Source organism: Cricetulus griseus, chromosome X (assembly GCF_003668045.3).
Source record: "Cricetulus griseus strain 17A/GY chromosome X, alternate assembly CriGri-PICRH-1.0, whole genome shotgun sequence".
Taxonomy (NCBI): domain Eukaryota; kingdom Metazoa; phylum Chordata; class Mammalia; order Rodentia; family Cricetidae; genus Cricetulus; species Cricetulus griseus.
Window position 1 is genome coordinate 1,883,151 of NC_048604.1, and position 18,565 is coordinate 1,901,715.

Here is an 18,565-nt window from a genome sequence, read left to right on the forward strand (position 1 = left end):
CACATGCAGATCTGAATCCACACACATGTCCTTGGACACCTGCTTACAGGTATATTAAGACACACATGGCTGATGGTAACCACAGGAGGCGGGGTTAATTGGGGCAACAAGTTGGTGCTGGCGAGGCAACTGGCAGGAAAGCACAGACCAAGAGAAAGGAATGAAAGGGAATCTGGAGTTCCAACCAAGGTGGTCTCTTACAGGTTTCCCCTTCCAAGGTGGAATTGTTTGTGTAAAGAGGGGAGAGGAAGAAAGGTGGGGGAAAGTTACAAGCTGGGGGCAGGACTGACAGTGAGGCCAAGATGTTAGTCACCAATGGCCCATTCCATCCACTCCCTTCCTCTCTCCTCCCCCACTCTCTTCCCTTCTTTCAGTGCCCCCCCATTGTCAGCAGCTACCGCTGTAACCCAATCACTAACCCCCTTCCCTCTGGCAGGAGGGTGAGTGGAATCTGGCCAGCTGTGCCTCACCTAGCCTCTGCCCTACCAGGAAGATGGTCGTGGCTCTTCGGTACCTGTGGCCTCTACTCTTCTGCAGCCCCTGCCTGCTCATACAGATTCCTGACGAATGTGAGTAGCTTGAGGGGGTTTCAGCACCTCCTATCACTGCGGTGCTGAGCCCTTCTTCATCTTCTGCCTCTTCACTTTCTCCCCATTTTTAAGCCTCACTCCTTCTTTAGCACTGGGTGGACAAGAGGCACCCAGGACACTTTACCTTTAGAAGGACCAGGAAGAAAGTGTGGGGTGTGTCAGCACCGTGGACAGGGACATGCATGCTTCCAGCACCACGGACAGCAGACAGTGGAAAAGACTAACTGGGACCTTAACCCTGCTCTCTAGCATGCACACCCCTTCCTAGCCCACTCTATTTTGTGCTTCTATTCCCTCCAAACACACCGCAGGAATGTGGCAGCCAGGAGAATGGGCAGTCCTAAGATCTCAGATCTTTCCCATCTTGGGCCCTGGGTAACCTTATCTCTTAATTGAGACATGAAAAGACACCTTGAAAACACCAGGTCTTAACTGCCTTCTGGATAGTTTATGGTGTGTAATTATTTGGAGGCAATGGGGAAGGGCTAAAACGTGCATCTGTGATGCTTGGGGAACATCACAGGTAAGTGTGTGACTATTGTGGACTTTAACTGTAGAGTGGGACTAATCTTTTGAGTTGGGTTGTGTGTTTTTAATGTGTATAATGTGTGTATTTTGACTGACTAGATGACTGTTGCTGGATATGATTTTAATTTCCTATTTGAGTATGTTTGTGAGTCACTCTAACTTATTTAGGGGTCAAGTTTGTGGAAATGTGGTGGTATTTGACTATAATGTATCTTTGTAGTGGGCTGGGTATATGGATGAATAGAGTATGTTTGCATATGAGGAGTATTTTTACTGTGATGGATTTCCTCCCAAGTTTTAGTAAGAGTTGTGGGCACACTACTGTAAGTGTTTGTAATACTGTAGGAAAGAACATTTCAAAAAGTACCAAATATGATGGTGTTTATGCATATTGAGTTGCCAGGCTTTAATCCCTGTCCACTTTGTCATCTTTGTCTCTGAGTCTGGACACAAAGAGAGACAAGCTCCAGAGCAGAGGTGGGGAAGACAGTGCCAAGAATGGGATAGGAGCCAAGAGAGGTGAGCTTTGGAGGAGGTAAAGAGAGACTGGTGGCATATAGATTGAGGCTACTCCCTTAGACACTCTTAGAGGTCCCTACACCCATTCTGTATCCACCAGAGTTGCTTAGGGACTTACAAGTGTGGTTGGAAATATGAGCCAAACAATTGTTCCAACTAGGCACAGAGATGTGAATGGAACGGGACACAGCAATAGAGACACACATAGGCAGAAATTTACACTTAAAGGAGCAGTTATCTATAGACATAAAGGAGAAGTTAGGTATATAGACATGGGAGCTATATACACAACACTGTGCACTGAGATATAAGCAGACACAGACAAGTCTGCATGTGTGCTCTATTAAGGCCTGGGCATATACACCTACACCAGCAGACACTGGATATGAACATTCCAGGACATCCACACTTGTGGCAGACCCCAACTTTTGTACATTCACAAACATGTAGTGGTCCTTCTTCCCTCTTTGCCTTTCACTTGTTTTTCCAGGTTTGCCTCTTAATCTGAAATGCCAAGGCCTTATGCTGGGTATCAATCAACCTGTCCTGCTGCCAGATGGACTAGTCCATCTTGCCTGGGTGTGTCTCTGTGTGGTGGGGGGGCAGGGAGAATTTAGAAAAAAGTGGCAGTGAGGATAGATAAGTAGGCCAGAGATCACAGGAGATCTGAGACTGTCCTAGGCAATGACTAGCCCTTGGTACTGACTCTTATATGACACAGCAGGCAGCTGTGCTGCCTTCATATTGAGACCTGCCCTCCATCTCTTCCCCAACCTCTTCAGGTCCCTTTGTCTCTCTTGTTTCTTCCACTTAGTTAATTCCCCTCATCCTGTCACTGCTGTCACTCTCTTGCTCTCAAATTGGCTCCTTCCCAGCTCATAGACCTCTGTGGTGTTCTTAGGGAGTCCCTTTTTCTCTTCTGGGGGCCTATGCTGAAGCTGAAGTCTTTTGCAGAGACAAAGCTTTCAGAGCCTGTTCCCTTCCCTCCCCTCCCCTCCATCCCTCTTCTGCTCGGTTGAGACCTGGGGTTGGGACACCTCCTCTGCCCAAGGGAGTTTGGTAGCCTCCTGGGAGGGAGGAAGGCCAGAAAGGGCTGGCACAGGTCCTGTGGGCTATGGAGATTCAGATGCTGGCAGGCTTTGGGGAGGTCTTGAAGAGGAGGGGCGTCAGGCTCTGAAGGCTGGGCCTTCCTAATTGAAAACACTGAGCTGCACTAATTAGATTAGAAGGAAAGTGGGCTGGAGCAGGGGATGGGTGCTAGTTGCCAGGATGTCTGCCTCCAAACCTTCCAAGGCATCTTGGGAGAAGAGGTTAGTTCTGTGGGCACTACCCAACCTTGCCAGGCACTATAATAGCACTCTTTTGTTTGGTTGGTTAGCTGGTTTGTTGGTTTTTCAAGACACAGTGTCTCTGTGTAACCCTGGCTGTCCTGGAACTCTATTTGTAGACCAGACTGGCCTTGAACTCATGGAGATCCACATACCTCTGCCTCCCAAGTGCTGATATTAAAGGCATGAGCCACCACCACCCAGCTCTGAGCACTCTTCACTAAAGGCAAAAGTTCTGTATTTCTGGACCTACAAATCCTGAGTCTCTTCTTAGACATTGTGCCATCCAGAGATTCTGTCCAGTGCTTCCTGAGTTTGACCTGCCATTGCTCAGCCCAGCATGTGCCCTGTTATTACCACCACAATAACCCTTCTACTTCTCTTCTCCATGGGAGTCTGCTCCAGCTTGCTTCTCCTGCCATCAGGCCCTATTAGGACTACTCTCAGCATTTCTCTCCCTTCTCTCCCTTGCTGTCTGGATTCTCAGATAAAGGACACTATGGTAAGTTGGAGGTGTGGGAGTGTGTACTTGAAGGCCATAAACAGAGGGAGGAGGGGCCTTGGGATGAGCCAGAACACCTCTGTTCTGCATATTGGTGGACACTTAGCTTTCTTATGGTGTTGTAAATGGATGTGGTTGGGGGCTTTTTGTGGCTCAGATCCCCTGTCCCTTAACTCAATCCAGAGGCTCCTCTTGGCTTCTTCTCTCACCTGAGTTTAGCATCTTTACTCTGTCTCTGTTTCTGCTAGAGTTTCTTCCATTCTCACACTGCTTCTGTCTATTGCCGTGTCTGTGGTGCCATGCCTTCCCACTAGGAATTGCTCTTCGGTTTGGGATTGTGTGTGTGTGTGTGTGTGTGTGTGTGTGTGTGTGTGTGTGTGTGTGTTTGGAGGGTTAAAGACAAGGTTTCTGTGTGGTTTATGGAGCCTGTCCTGGAACTCACTCTGTAGACCAGGCTGGCCTCAAACTCACAGAGATCCACCTGCCTCCCAAGTGCTGGGATTAATTATGTGCACCACTACAACCAGACTGGAATTGTCCTTGCTTTACTCTTTTTTCTTTCTTTTTTGTCTCTCTTGACATTTTATTCTTTCTGTCTCTCTCATTCAAGTAGTAACCAGGGCTACTTAGCTTCTGAGAGCAGGTGCATTTGGAATGATATGGTCATACACTATTCTCTTTGTCTCTGTCTCTCTGTCTCTTTGTGTATTTGTTTCTCTGGCTCTCGCTTTCTTCTCTGTCCTTTCTCTAACTTCTTTTTTTTTTTTTTGAAACAGGGTTTCTGTTTGTAGCTTTGGAGGCTTTCCTGGAACTGGTTCTGTAGACCAGGCTGTCCTCAAACTCAGAGAGATCCATGTGCCTCTGCCTCCCTAGTGCGGGGATTAAAGGCGTGCACCACCACTGCCTGGCTATTCCTAAGTATCCTTTTTTTTTTTTTTTGGTTTTTTTTTTTTTTGAGACAGGGTTTCTCTGTGTAGCTTTGGAGCCTGTCCTGGCACTCGCTCTGGAGACCAGGCTGGCCTCAAACTCATAGAGATCCACCTGCCTCTGCCTCCCAAGTTCTGGGATTAAAGGTGTCCGCCACCACCACCCAGCTCTTCCACTAACTTCTATTGCTGTCTTTTCTCTGTCCCTCACTGACTCCTCAGTGACTCCTTGTGTCTCTTAGCTTTTCCATATCTCCATATCCTCAGTGGCCATGGGATTTTTGCGAGTCCTGCTATCCTCAGGATGAGACAGGGGTTGAGGCCATGGTACCAACCAGACATAAATTTTCCCATTTTTCTTATTTTGTTTCCAGTGATGGAACCACCTGTCATTACGGAACAGTCTCCACAGCGCCTGGTTGTCTTCCCAACAGATGACATAAGCCTTAAATGTGAGGCCAGAGGCAGACCCCAAGTGGAGTAAGTGGCCCTCCCCTTCTGAGCCTCTGTTGCTGACTGCTGACCTCAGCCTCTAGCCCACAGGGTTCCCTAACTTCCAAGTCTAGAAGCCTCAGATCTGGGATGTAACCCCAAGTCCTTGCCCACCCTCGGCCCACCCCCTGGGGCTCCCTGGCTTCTTGAACCTTCAGCCCTATCCTGTTACAGCATGTTTTTGTTGCCAGGACCTCTCATCCATGCTCTGCCCACAGGTTCCGGTGGACGAAAGATGGCATCCATTTCAAACCCAAGGAAGAACTGGGTGTGGTGGTGCATGAGGCACCCTATTCTGGCTCATTCACCATCGAAGGCAACAACAGCTTTGCCCAGAGGTTTCAGGGCATCTATCGCTGCTATGCCAGTAATAAGCTAGGAACTGCCATGTCTCACGAGATCCAGCTTGTGGCTGAGGGTATGAGGCACTGCAGGGCCAGAGAGAGCTTGGAATACCTGAGAGGAAGTCCTTAGATACCTGGGGCTGGGTGGGGGCCAAGCTGGCAATCACTGTCATCTCAGCTGGTTGTGTGGTGATCGAATTGCCTAGGTACCCTCGCAGCCCTCACTCCACCCCAGCTGCCCTCATTGTCTCTTCTTCTTTTCTCTATTAGTATACTCCATCTTCTCACCCTTTATCCACTGAACTTCTGGTTACCTCATTGCTCCTTCCCTCTCTGTCTTTCTCAGTGTGATTGATGCTGGTGGGCTGGGGGCTGTGGATTGGTTGAATAGGTGGGTGACTGCCTCATGGTCTAGTTTGCCCTTCTGTCCTCCCACCTGTCTCTGTCTGAGTCAGGCCTTGGCTTGGGTTTTATGGCTGTTGTTTCTGCCTGGGTTCCCCTTCTACTTCCTACCTCATCTCTGTCCATCTGTGTCTTTCATCTTCCCTTGGCTTTCCTTCTTTGGTCTATGCTGCCTTCCACTCCTTGTGCATCTCTAACTTGACTTCTCCATCCCTCTAGTTCCTAGTTCCTGTTATAGGGCTCTGTCTGTATCTGTGTCACCCTTTCCCTGGGGTTTTCCCTCTACATATCATCCTCCCTGAGCTTTCTGCCTCCTGAGCACTTTCCCCTCCCTTCCCTGTCCCTTTAGTTACCTTGGGAACCGTTGCCATGGTTTCCTATGTCAAGATGATGGAAGGGTCTGTGACTCGCCGCATCCCTTCACAGATCCCCTCCCCCACTGCTGCACCTCAGCCTCCCCCTACTGTTCTTGTCTTTTCCTCAGGGTGGGTGGGTGAGCTGAGAATTGTGGTGGATTAACCCTTCTTGGCCACTTGGCCTCCTGCCCACCATCTTTTTGCTGTGGAGCCCCCATCTCCACTGTGAGCCTCAGAGGCAGAATTTTTGCCTCCCTTTATGTGAACTTACACCTGGCTCTTTTACACCCTTGCGAATCACCAAGACAGTTCTCCCTCCTTCTTGTCTTCAACTGTTTTGACCAGGATGAGAGTGCCAGCCTCTGTCCTTTCTAGGTGCCCCCAAGTGGCCGAAGGAGACTGTAAAACCCGTGGAAGTGGAAGAAGGGGAGTCAGTAGTTCTGCCTTGCAACCCTCCACCCAGTGCAGCCCCACTTAGGATCTACTGGATGAACAGCAGTGGGTGTCAGAAGGAGCTGCTGCCTGGGACACAGGGGTTGGGACTGGGGAGTCTTCTCAGACAGATTCTCACCTCCATCTCCTTATCCTTTCTTCTGCAGAGATTTTGCACATCAAACAAGATGAGAGGGTGTCCATGGGACAGAATGGAGATCTGTATTTTGCCAATGTGCTTACCTCAGACAATCACTCAGACTACATCTGCAATGCCCACTTCCCTGGGACCCGGACCATCATTCAGAAGGAACCTATTGACCTCCGGGTCAAGCCCAGTGAGTCTCAGAAACTTTGACAACTCTGTCCCACTCTTTCCTTGATTTCCAGCCTGACCCCCAAGAAAAGGGTCACACAACCCCAAACATCCTCAAATGCAGCATGGCTCTCAACTTTATGCACTGAGAGACCCTCCCTTCCCAGGTGGTGAAGGCAGAGAGGGACATGCTTTTTTTTTTTTTTTTTTTTTTTGAAACAGAGTCTTACTCTGTACCCTTCGCTGGCCTAGAACTTGCTACATAAAGAATGGCCTCAAACTCATGGAAATCTGCTTCCACTTCCCAGGTGCTGGGATTGCAGTCATGTGTTACCACACACTGCTAAGACACACCTTAAGAATTACTTTTACTCTATAGCCCAAGCTGGCCTTGAACTCATGATTCTTCTACCTCGAATTCATAAGTAGATGCTGATATTACAGGTATGGCCACCACACCCATCAGGCATCCTTTTTTTTTTTTCTAGAACCCAGTGACTCTTGGAAGTTAGGCAAACTTTTACCACTGAGCCATATTACAGCCATTGTTTTTAACATAGCAACAATCAAAGGCTTAGGGGCCCACTGGGATGTCCGAGTCCTCCAAGTCTGCTGACTCACTCACTCCCTTTCTCCTGTTAGCCAACAGCATGATTGACCGGAAGCCACGCCTGCTGTTCCCCACAAACTCCAGCAGCCACCTGGTAGCCTTGCAGGGGCAGCCATTGATCCTGGAGTGCATTGCTGAGGGATTGTGAGTGTGGGCTTCTAGGGTAGAGGGCTGGGGCTGGAAGGCCTCAGCAGGCTTCGGCCTTAGGACTGAGTGGCTTTGTCATCTCTCCCTTTTCTCCCTTGGCACTGTAACTCTGGGTAGCCCTACACCCACCATCAAGTGGCTGCACCCCAGTGATCCTATGCCAGCACACCGTGTTATCTACCAGAATCACAACAAGACCCTACAGCTACTCAATGTGGGTGAGGAAGATGATGGCGAGTATACCTGCCTTGCTGAGAACTCACTGGGCAGTGCACGACATGCCTACTATGTTACTGTGGAAGGTATGGGCCTGGTACACCCTTTCCCAGCCATGGGCTCCTAAGAATGGCTTCTAGATGGCCTGCAATGTCTAATATCACAGGAGAGGGCAGGCCCTGCACTTAGGGCCAGAGCAGACTTCAGGCTCAGGCATCTCTTTCCTTCCGCTCAGCTGCTCCATACTGGCTGCAGAAGCCCCAGAGCCATTTGTATGGGCCAGGAGAGACTGCCCGCCTAGACTGCCAAGTCCAGGGCAGGCCCCAGCCAGAGGTCACCTGGAGTATCAATGGAATGTCTATGGAGAGTAAGCAGGGCCTCGAAAGTGGTCTGGTGTGTGGGAAATATAAGAAAACATTAAGAGGAGGGTGATGAGGGGTCTCAGCACAACTCAATGTTCTGACCTGGGCCTTTGGTCTCTGCCTGTTGCACACAGAGGTGAACAAGGACCAGAAGTACCGGATTGAGCAGGGGTCTCTGATCCTGAGTAATGTGCAACCAAGTGACACAATGGTGACCCAGTGTGAGGCCCGCAACCAGCATGGGCTCCTGCTAGCCAATGCCTACATCTATGTTGTCCGTGAGTGCAGTGCTGGTTGCCTTCCCTCCCTCTGTCCCTTTCCCCCACCACCACCCACTTGCCTATCTTTGCCTCATAGCTCCTAGTCTGTCTCTCCAGTTCATCAAAATTACTCAGCTAGCAACTGGTGGGGAAATAGCTTCTTGAGGCTGCCTTGCTCCTTGCTAAGGCCTTCACCGCATTTCTTCATCCTCACAATAGTTGGGAGTGGGCGTTATAGTATGGACAGGGTCTTGTCATCATGTCTAAACAGAGGTGTACCCTGGACAAGATGTAACCCAGGATATTCTGATGATTTCTGTCACAGAGACTCAGAAATTGTGGAGTGGGCAGGGAAGGCTTTGGGTAAGACACCGATTGCTCTTTGAGCATCCAATAATTGATAGAATTCAGGTGGCTGGAGTACATGAAAGGATAAGGAGACCATGCAACCAAGGCTGAGAGGAACAGCCTAGAATGGGGAAGCCAATGATCATGGCTCCCAAAGGTCTGTGTGTGGCATCTGGGAAATCACTGGCTTCTCCCATACTTGGGACCTCTAGACCTACACTGTCTCCTGAGACTATTCTTCTCCTAGAGCTGCCAGCCAGGATCCTAACGAAAGACAACCAGACATACATGGCAGTAGAGGGCAGCACCGCTTACTTGCTGTGCAAGGCCTTTGGAGCCCCTGTTCCCAGTGTCCAGTGGTGAGTGCCCATCCCATGGAGGCTTCTAAGCTATTTTCTCATCTAAAGATCCAAGGAGGGCAGGGAGGTCAGGCTGGTTAGTTCAAGACAGGCCCTCTGCTTGCTCTAGGCTGGATGAGGAAGGAACCACAGTGCTTCAAGATGAACGTTTTTTCCCCTATGCCAATGGAACCCTGGGTATCAGAGACCTTCAGGCAAATGACACTGGACGCTATTTCTGCCAGGCTGCCAATGACCAGAACAATGTGACCATTTTGGCTAATCTGCAGGTTAAAGGTTAGATGATACCCACACATGGCTGTTATACCTCCTGGGAGGTAAGGTCAAAGTCTGTGGAGACCATCAGAGTAACCTTCCCTCCCTTTTGCTCCCCTCAGAAGCAACCCAGATCACAGAAGGGCCCAGGAGTGCAATTGAGAAGAAAGGTGCAAGGGTGACGTTCACGTGTCAGGCCTCTTTTGACCCCTCTTTGCAGGCTAGCATCACTTGGCGTGGAGATGGGAGAGACCTCCAGGAACGTGGGGACAGTGACAAGTGAGGATCCCCAGCCCCAAACTGGGCTAGGTAGAAGGGAGCACAGTGAGAAAAATAGAGTTAGATCACCTAGCTGCATCCTGCTCAGAGGGGGAACATGGTGGGACAAGGAAAACGGCCAGGAAAGGCAGGGAAAGTAGTACATCTGCCACTAGCCAAGGGGTATTTGTGACCCCCTCCACAGATATTTCATAGAAGATGGGCAACTGGTCATCCAGAGTCTGGACTACAGTGACCAGGGCAACTATAGCTGTGTGGCCAGCACTGAATTGGATGAGGTGGAGAGCAGGGCACAGCTCTTAGTGGTGGGTAAGTCCTAATATAGTATTAGGTACAAAGGGTACCTACCTTCTGGCCTGCCATGACCAGGCTTCTGTTGCTGGACATTCTGAGTTGGGGGTAGGGGCATGTGGATGGTTCTTGAGGATGCCGGAGAGTCCACCGTCCATGCAAAACCACCTTCTGTGGCCCTCAGGGAGCCCTGGACCTGTGTCTCACCTAGAGCTGTCTGACCGCTACCTGCTGAAGCAGAGCCAGGTGCACTTATCTTGGAGCCCTGCTGAAGACCACAACTCTCCCATCGAGAGTAAGAAACCAGAGTGTGGTATTCCCTGTACTGTCCCTGACAGCTCTCCCTCTTCCTAGGACCCTCCTCTCTTCTAGAACCATAGTCACAGGATGGCCTGTGTCACTGAGGCACAAGCTTGTTTTCCAGGGGGCTCCTGTTCCTTTACAGCACCTACCTCTCTATTGCCGTCCTCACTAAGCTACACGATATGCTCATTACTCCACTGTGGGTTTGGTTCTTGGCAGAGTATGACATTGAATTTGAAGATAAGGAAATGGCTCCTGAGAAATGGTACAGTCTGGGCAAGGTGCCAGGAAATCAGACCTCTACTACCCTTAAGCTGTCCCCCTATGTCCACTACACCTTTCGGGTCACTGCCATCAACAAATATGGCCCTGGGGAACCCAGCCCTGTGTCTGAGACTGTGGTCACACCTGAGGCAGGTAAGCCAAGGGAGCACCCTTTTCCAGATTACGTGGAAGGGGTGCCAGTCATTGGATTGCAGTTTCTGTGGGGAGGATCTGAAGAAGTGTTGTGTCCATACCCTCTGCTTCCAGAGTTTTAAGGACAACGGCAGCAGTGTTGGAGCTGCTGTCTTATTGCTTCATGGGTCAGAGTGGACCATTTGTTCCTTGTCCTTGCTGCAGCACTGATAGGTTAACACATTACTTTCCAGCCCCAGAGAAAAACCCTGTGGATGTGAGAGGGGAAGGGAATGAGACCAACAACATGGTCATCACATGGAAGGTGAGGGTCCCTACCCTGATTTACATTATGGACATGAAGGCAGGACCCAGCTCTTCGCTGTCCCTTGACTGTCCTACAGAGGAATCCAATGCCTGGGGGACAAGGCACAGAAGGTGGGAGCTCTTGGCCAATGGGTTTCTTTTCTGCTGTCCTCCTCCAGCCCCTCTGGTGGATGGATTGGAATGCTCCCCAGGTTCAGTACCGTGTGCAGTGGCGCCCACAAGGCAAACAGGAAACCTGGAAGGAACAGACCGTGAGCGACCCCTTCCTGGTGGTGTCTAATACTTCCACCTTTGTGCCTTATGAGATCAAAGTCCAGGCAGTGAACAACCAGGGCAAGGGCCCTGAGCCCCAGGTCACCATTGGATACTCGGGAGAAGACTGTGAGTACTAGAGTGGGGCTGGGCTCACCGTGGGGCATGGAGACTGGTGGCCAGAATCCTCATCCATGTCAGTCTATGCACATCTGTATTTCACTCCTCACTTGCCATTGCCAGCCCCCACCTCTCAGTGCCTCAGTATACAATTCCTACACACAAGGGCATGCATTCCCATAGCTATTGCAATGTTAGGAAATTCTGCACAGCTCAAATTGCTGCATTTCTGCCATTAGCAGAAATAGTAACCACTATTCCAGCACTATCTTTGATAGCATGCCCTGTCTCTGGTACAGGGAATATTTTGTATATACTGAGAATTACTCATCAGAAAATACCAACTCTGAGATTGGAAATGAAATATGGCACCCTAAGTGGGAAATTCCACACTTGACTTTTTGTGTTGGATCAGTAAAAACACAGGCTTGCTAAAAATAGTGTAGTATATATAGAGCTGGGATGCAGTTCATTTGGTAGAGTGCTTGCCTAGCATACATGAAAGCTGGATTGGATCCCTAGCACCATATAAAGCAAGCATGGAAGTGCACACCTGTATCCCAGCACATAGGTAGTGGCAGGAGGACTGGAAAGTTCAAGACCATCCTTAGCTACACATATAATTTGAGGCCAGCCTGGGCTCCAGGAGACCATCTCTAAACATATATATATATTATATATATATATATATATATATATATATATATATATGATGATACCCTGGGATACATAGTATGTTCCAAGACAGCCCTAACTACAGAGAGAAATCCTGTGGATTTAGTCTTAGAACCCATCCTCAAGGTATCTCAATATGTATATGCAAATACTCTAAAATATAAACAAATCCAACTCACTTCACTCCAACCATGTCACCTAAGAGCTAGTTACCAGAGCAAGTTCCCATGCCTTGTGGGTTTTCTTGAGTCTGGAGCATCACCAAACAGTAATTTTGCGTATCCACTTAGGATTTTTTGGTGTGATTTCTCTGTATAAGCTACTGCTTTCTTCCTGAAGAGCACCATTCCTCACTGAATAGTCCCTTGTGTAGCATGCAGCCCACTTTCCTGTGAGAAGGAGTCTGGCCTGGCTCAGGTGAGGGCCTGTGTCTTCTCCAAATAACTGGCTATTTTCAGACCCCCAGGTGAGCCCTGAGCTGGAAGACATCACAATCTTCAACTCAAGCACTGTGCTGGTCAGGTGGAGGCCTGTGGACTTGGCCCAGGTTAAGGGCCACCTCAGGGGATACAATGTAAGAACTTAGGATATGGGGAAAGCTAAAGAGGGATATGATAGGATTAAGGATGTCATCTGTGATCAGCTCTCCTGAAAGTTCTTTGGTTGGGGGAAAAGGGTCTATGACAACAGTGGTAAGGATCATGTATTGGAGGTTCTGTTGGATGACTTCTGCCCTTATGAGGTGTGTTGACCATCTATACAGGTAACATTCTGGTGGAAAGGCAGTCAGAGAAAGCACAGCAAGAGGCATGTCCACAAAAGCCACATGGTTGTGCCTGCCAACACCACTAGTGCAATCCTCAGTGGCTTGCGTCCTTACAGCTCTTATCATGTGGAGGTGCAGGCCTTTAATGGGCGGGGTTTGGGACCTGCAAGTGAATGGACCTTCAGCACCCCAGAGGGAGGTGAGTCTGACACCTCACCCTCTACCTATATCCCCTGCTCCTTCTCCTTGGACTCAGGTGAAGACCTGCTACCCTTCTGTGCTTCCACAGTGCCTGGCCACCCTGAGGCATTACACCTAGAGTGCCAGTCGGATACTAGCCTGCTACTGCACTGGCAGCCACCACTCAGCCACAATGGAGTGCTCACTGGTTACCTGCTCTCTTATCACCCCTGTACGTGTACTGTGCCTGGTGTGGAGGCTGGGAGACTCAGAAAGGCCCCTGAGCTGGAAAGCCAGCTCCTTGTTTCTCTCCACAGTGGATGGGGAAAGCAAAGAGCAGTTGTTCTTCAACCTTTCGGACCCAGAGCTCCGGACTCATAATCTCACCAACCTCAACCCTAATCTGCAGTACCGCTTCCAGCTTCAGGCCACCACCCAACAGGGCCCTGGTGAGGCCATTGTGCGTGAAGGAGGCACCATGGCCCTGTTTGGTGAGCTGGAACAAGGGTTTTGGGGATGTTAGTTTTGGGGTTTTCCCTGTGCTTAACCTGGGGAGGAGATTGACTGGGAGGCTAAGCTCAGGAGAGTGGGCCTTTGAAGGGCCTTGTGGTCCACCTCTGCTCCTACATTCTCCAGGCAAGCCAGATTTTGGCAACATCTCCGCCACAGCAGGTGAAAACTACAGCGTGGTCTCCTGGGTCCCTCGGGAGGGCCAGTGCAATTTCAGGTTCCACATCTGGTTCAAAGCCTTGCCAGGTGAGTGCAGAAATATCCCTGGGGCAAGTAACCAAGGCTTTGTTCCCTGACCCCAAGGTGTCCCCAGTCTTCCTGCTAAGTGCCTCTGTCATTGTGCCTAAACTTTGCAGAAGGGAAAGTAAGCCCTGATCGCCAACCTCAGCCTCAGTACGTAAGCTACAATCAAAGCTCCTACACACAGTGGAACCTACAGCCTGATACCAAGTATGAGATCCACCTGATGAAGGAAAAGGTGGTCCTTCACCATCTGGCCGTGAAAACTAATGGCACTGGTGAGGCACTGGGGCCACCATCTTCTGCCGGGAAGCCTTGGGCACCTCTGCAGGGTTTGTTGCATGCAGCCCTTAGCAGCTCTTTTGCCTCTCCAAAATCTGGGTTTGCTTTGGCCAATGTATCTTTCCCTACACCGCCTACAGAGGGCTCTCTTCCATCTCTCCTCTTCTGCTACTGTAGCACCTTCTGGCCCCAGAGGGCCCCCTGTAGCTTCAAGTGAGTCTGAGCACCAGGCCCTAACTCAGAGGCTGCTGCTCAGGCTTAGGAATGTAGGGTGCCCCTTGAGGTCATAACTCATCCCAGGGTGTGGACTTTGTCTTCTTCTCATGCTGTGCCTTCAGGCCCCGTGCGAGTTTCTACTACAGGTAGCTTCGCCTCTGAGGGCTGGTTCATCGCCTTTGTCAGTGCTATCATTCTCTTGCTCCTTATCCTGCTCATCCTCTGCTTCATCAAACGCAGCAAGGGAGGCAAGTACTCAGGTAACTCTGGAAAATATACAAGTTTGGGTAGGGTGCTACAGCTGAGGGTAGAGAAAAATTACCTTGCCCCAAGGGCCCAAGCTTGGGAGTGGCAGGACAAACATAGTCATAGAGGTGGGGTGCAGGCCAGAGGCCAAGGCTGTATTCTTTCCAGCCTGGAGCCACAGAGGCCTATGCCAGTGTCAGCTGCATCCACATGGGCTGGGTGGGTCACTCTGAAGGCTTCTAAGTGCTGTCAAGACAGTGCTGGGGGCTCTCAGCACAAAGGAACCTAGAATCTGAGGGCAGACAGAAGTTGACTCCTGGTATGTCTGTAGTGAAAGACAAGGAGGACACTCAGGTGGATTCTGAGGCCCGGCCCATGAAAGACGAGACCTTTGGCGAGTACAGGTGAGCAGGGAAAGGAGCAGGGGTTGGCCCAGCTCTGCCTGACCTTTGCTTCTTACTCAACTCCTTTCTCTTTCCTGTGCTTCGGGGTGACTTCAGGTCCCTGGAAAGGTAAGGTGGGATAGTGGGGATGCCCAGTTAGAGGTCAGGAACTGGGAGGGCCCCTCCACTTTTACCCTTTTGGGGAGAAGCCAATATGCCCAGCTATTTTCATGCTAAGACCCTACTTGCTGGGCTGCCTGTCACCCTCCTGGCTGCCTTTAACCTCAAGAGAAGACCCAGGAGTAGGCACAGGCCCTGTGGCATCATGCATACAGTTGATCTCCCAGAAGTATGTCAAGATGAGTCCCAGAATTTCCTGTTAGGTCAGGCAAATAAAAGAGAGCAAGAACCTACTTGGGTTACCTGTGGGGGTCTCCTACCAGGGCCCTGCAACACATCTAATTACACCCTACCCTCTATCCCTACAGTGACAATGAAGAGAAGGCCTTTGGCAGCAGCCAGCCATCTCTCAATGGAGACATCAAACCCCTAGGCAGTGATGACAGCCTGGCCGATTATGGGGGCAGTGTGGATGTCCAATTCAATGAGGATGGCTCCTTCATCGGCCAGTACAGTGGCAAGAAAGAGAAGGAGGCAGTAGGAGGAAATGACAGCTCAGGGGCCACCTCTCCTATCAACCCTGCAGTAGCCCTAGAATAGTAAGGTTCAGCAAGGTGAGGCAGGCCAAGCTGGGCCCAGGGCAAGAGGTGCAGGAGAGCCCAGGGGCCAAGACACCTGTCCAATACACCATGCCACTGACCTGCTGAGCTTGGGATGGAGGCCCCTTCCTCTTTCCACAGCCCATGGAAAACTTGACTGGAGCAGAGGAGAGGAACTGTGGCTTTGAGTCTCCTTACCACCCACTACCCTTTTTATTGCCAAAACCCAGCTGCACCCTTTCCTGGGCATACGCTGCTTTGCCCCAGCTTGGGGCAGTTCACTCCCATATTAGGGATCTTCAGGTGCTGCCTTGCCAACCCATTTAGGCAGAGAGGCCACAGTTTGGTGGAAAGGATTAAGTAGTGTCCTCTGAAGCATCTCTGAGATGCCGTCCATCCTTCTCACTCTCTGACTGGGAACAGGCATGGTGGGGTCTCCTCAGGACTAGATTGGCACCTCTTCTTTCTTCAGCCACTCCTTGGCTAGCCTGACTGGGGACAGAACTCTGTGTCTACCATCTGCTGTCTTTTCATTGCCATTTTTGCTTCAATCAGGATGGGGACCTGGGCAAGCTGGCCACCTGCATAGAAGAGGCCATCTGGAAAGCCCAGAGTGCCTCCCCCACCATAGCACACTGGGTTCACACCCTCCTCCAATTGCTATTCCACCTTTTAGGGGACACACACACACACACATACACACACACACACACACACACACACACACACACACACACACACACACACACATTGCCTTTGGTACCCACCAGACAACATCAAAATGGCCTCTGTCACTGCCAGAGATAGGCACACCTCTTCCTTCTGGTACTGGTTGGGCTTCTCCCTGCTGCCACCATACCCCCTGAACCCTTTTGCAGCCCTGCCTGCCCCCAGTTCTTGTCTTCAGCCCTTTCCCCCCCCATTGGGAATGTAAATACACCGTGACTTTGAAAGTTTGTGCCCCTGCCCTTTCCCCATATGCTGCTAGTGTGTAGGCAGATGTCTGAGTCTCTAGGTGGTTTCTCTGTTTTATAGCAGTAGCTTTGGTGATCCCACTCCAGGAAAAATAAAAACAGACAAAAATGGAAAAAAAGCAAAGATTGGTACTCCCAGCACTTCTGTGCTCCTGCCCAGCAACTGAGGACTCCCTGTATACCTTTGCTTGGTCTGTTGATGAGCCCTCTACAAAAAACAAAAGTATATATATATATGTGTGTACATAATATCAGAATTATAACAAGCAAATAAAAACCTGGAAATGAAGAGACTCTTTCATCATTTTACTGAGTGAGCACTTACCACTCTATACCTGTTCTATGCTGTGGAAGCTCCATCCCTGGGCAGGGGATGCCCTGAGGTCTGTTCTCAGCCCTGTCCCACAGCCCGAATCCCACTTCCCATATTTCTTCCCAGAGTTTGGGTATTCCACCCCACTGCCAGGCCTTGTTATCTGCTCCCTTGGGTGTTACTATCATACTGTGGGCCTTAGGTCCACCTTTCTACTGATGACCTGTTGATATCAAGTTTTAACTCTCATTGTTAGGACCACCCATGCCTAAAGGAGGTAAACACAGGGGCAGAATGTGGCTGAGGGCCTTGAAGTCTTGGAGCCCTAAAGCTGCAATCTCCTGGCTTATATCTGGGAGCCTCTTTCTTACCCAATAGGACACAACCAATAAAGGCACCAGGAAGTGTCCACTTAGCACCCAGGGTTCAGGAAAACTACCATGTCGTATCATGTATAGTCATCCCATCCTTGGAGTGTCCAGCCACCTGAACTATTGAAAAGCCAACATAAAGCTCACCCCCACACACTGAATTTATTTAGTGCAGACTGTCCTAGAACTCACTATGTAATCAAGGCTGCCTTGATAGATGTCTTAGTTAGGGCTTATTATTGCTGTAAAGAGACATTATGACCATGACAACTCTTATAAAGAAAGCATTTAATTGAGGTGGCTCACTTACAGTTTCAGAGGTTCAGTCCATTATCATCATGAAAGGGAGCATGGCAGTGTGCATGCAGATGTGGTGCTGGAGCTGAGAGTACTGCATCTTGCAGGCAACAGGAAGCTTGAGAAAGAGACCTCAAAGCCCACCCCCATGGTGGAACACTTCTCCATAAGGCTACATGTAATAGTGCCACTCCCTTTGGGGGGCATTTTCTTTCAAACCGCCACACTAGACAAATACGTTGCCACTGAGTTACCTCCCCATTCATCTTTTCACTTTTTATTTGATATAAGGTCTCACTAAATAACCCAGACTGGCCCTGAGGTCACTTTGTAATCAAGGCTTCCCTTGAACTTGTGATTCTTCTACTTTGCCCTTCCAAGTACCTGGGATCAGAGGCCTGTACTAACAGAGTGCCCTCCCTCCCTCCCTCCCTCCCTGAAACAGGACCTTTCTCTATAGCCCAAGCAGCCTTGATGCAGTCCTCCCATCTGTGTGAGTTTGAGACCAGTCTGGTCTACAAAGTGAGTTCCAAGACAGCCAGGACTGTTACACAGAGAACCCAGTCTAGAATCCCTCCCCCCCCCAAAAAAAACAACAAAAACCCCACAATGTCTTCCTTATGGTTCTCACCACCAACCCAACCCACTCCATACCCTGTGGTTTACTACTAAGTCTTGCCTTTGCTTTTCTGTAGCTCTTGTTTAGCTGTCCCCATTGTATCAATCCTGTCAGCAGACAAACCTGCTTGCTATAAGCATTTATTGTTAAAAGCCCTCACTCCTAATGCTGTGTGCGTCCCAGTTCTTGGTTCCTATTCATAGAGAACCCCCTCAAATTCAACTGTTCTCCTTGTTGTCACTATCTCTACCTATAACAACATCAGCCTGCTGTGTGCCACTCCCAATCTGTTTTTTGGTCTCCCATAATAATAGTATTTTGATTCAGGCACAAGGCAGCTCAGCTAAAGATACATTCCTCAACCTCTGTACTTGCCAGGTAAATGGGAGGGAGGCAGAGATGAGTTGTGGCATGGGAATGTGACAGTAGTCACTGGCTGCTTACAGAAGCAGAACACAGATGTAACAGTCAGATCAGAAAGAGCTGCAGGGAGTACCAAATAGAAGCCACATGT

General features: G+C 49.8%; 1 protein-coding gene across 3 annotated transcripts; it reads left to right on the forward strand.

The window, feature by feature from the left end:
* The first annotated feature begins 493 nt into the window (after positions 1-493).
* On the forward strand, positions 494-15,478 carry L1cam (L1 cell adhesion molecule). 3 transcript variants are annotated; one of them, XM_035450124.1, is made up of 28 exons: positions 494-569; positions 3,453-3,467; positions 4,768-4,873; positions 5,104-5,303; positions 6,363-6,485; positions 6,587-6,757; positions 7,378-7,489; positions 7,610-7,794; positions 7,944-8,075; positions 8,205-8,348; positions 8,926-9,037; positions 9,147-9,313; positions 9,415-9,571; positions 9,756-9,880; positions 10,047-10,157; positions 10,385-10,582; positions 10,816-10,886; positions 11,047-11,269; positions 12,394-12,509; positions 12,699-12,900; positions 12,991-13,113; positions 13,199-13,372; positions 13,518-13,637; positions 13,748-13,909; positions 14,252-14,389; positions 14,707-14,779; positions 14,876-14,887; positions 15,247-15,478. In XM_035450124.1, the coding sequence occupies exons 1-28, from the start codon at positions 494-496 to the stop codon at positions 15,476-15,478; spliced, it is 3,780 nt and encodes a 1,259-aa protein (XP_035306015.1). The 3 variants fall into 3 exon arrangements, with proteins under 3 accessions (XP_035306015.1, XP_035306016.1, XP_035306017.1); XM_035450125.1 differs by lacking the exon at positions 14,876-14,887; XM_035450126.1 differs by lacking the exons at positions 3,453-3,467; positions 14,876-14,887.
* The last annotated feature ends 3,087 nt before the right edge of the window (positions 15,479-18,565 follow it).

Bases quoted from the DNA above. Each gene is read 5' to 3' on its own strand.
- L1cam (XM_035450124.1), top strand. From the start codon at position 494: ATGGTCGTGGCTCTTCGGTACCTGTGGCCTCTACTCTTCTGCAGCCCC. The intron at 6,758-7,377 runs GTGAGTCTCAGA...TTCTCCTGTTAG, and splicing joins TGACCTCCGGGTCAAGCCCA to CCAACAGCATGATTGACCGG. The intron at 9,572-9,755 runs GTGAGGATCCCC...CCCCCTCCACAG, and splicing joins GAACGTGGGGACAGTGACAA to ATATTTCATAGAAGATGGGC.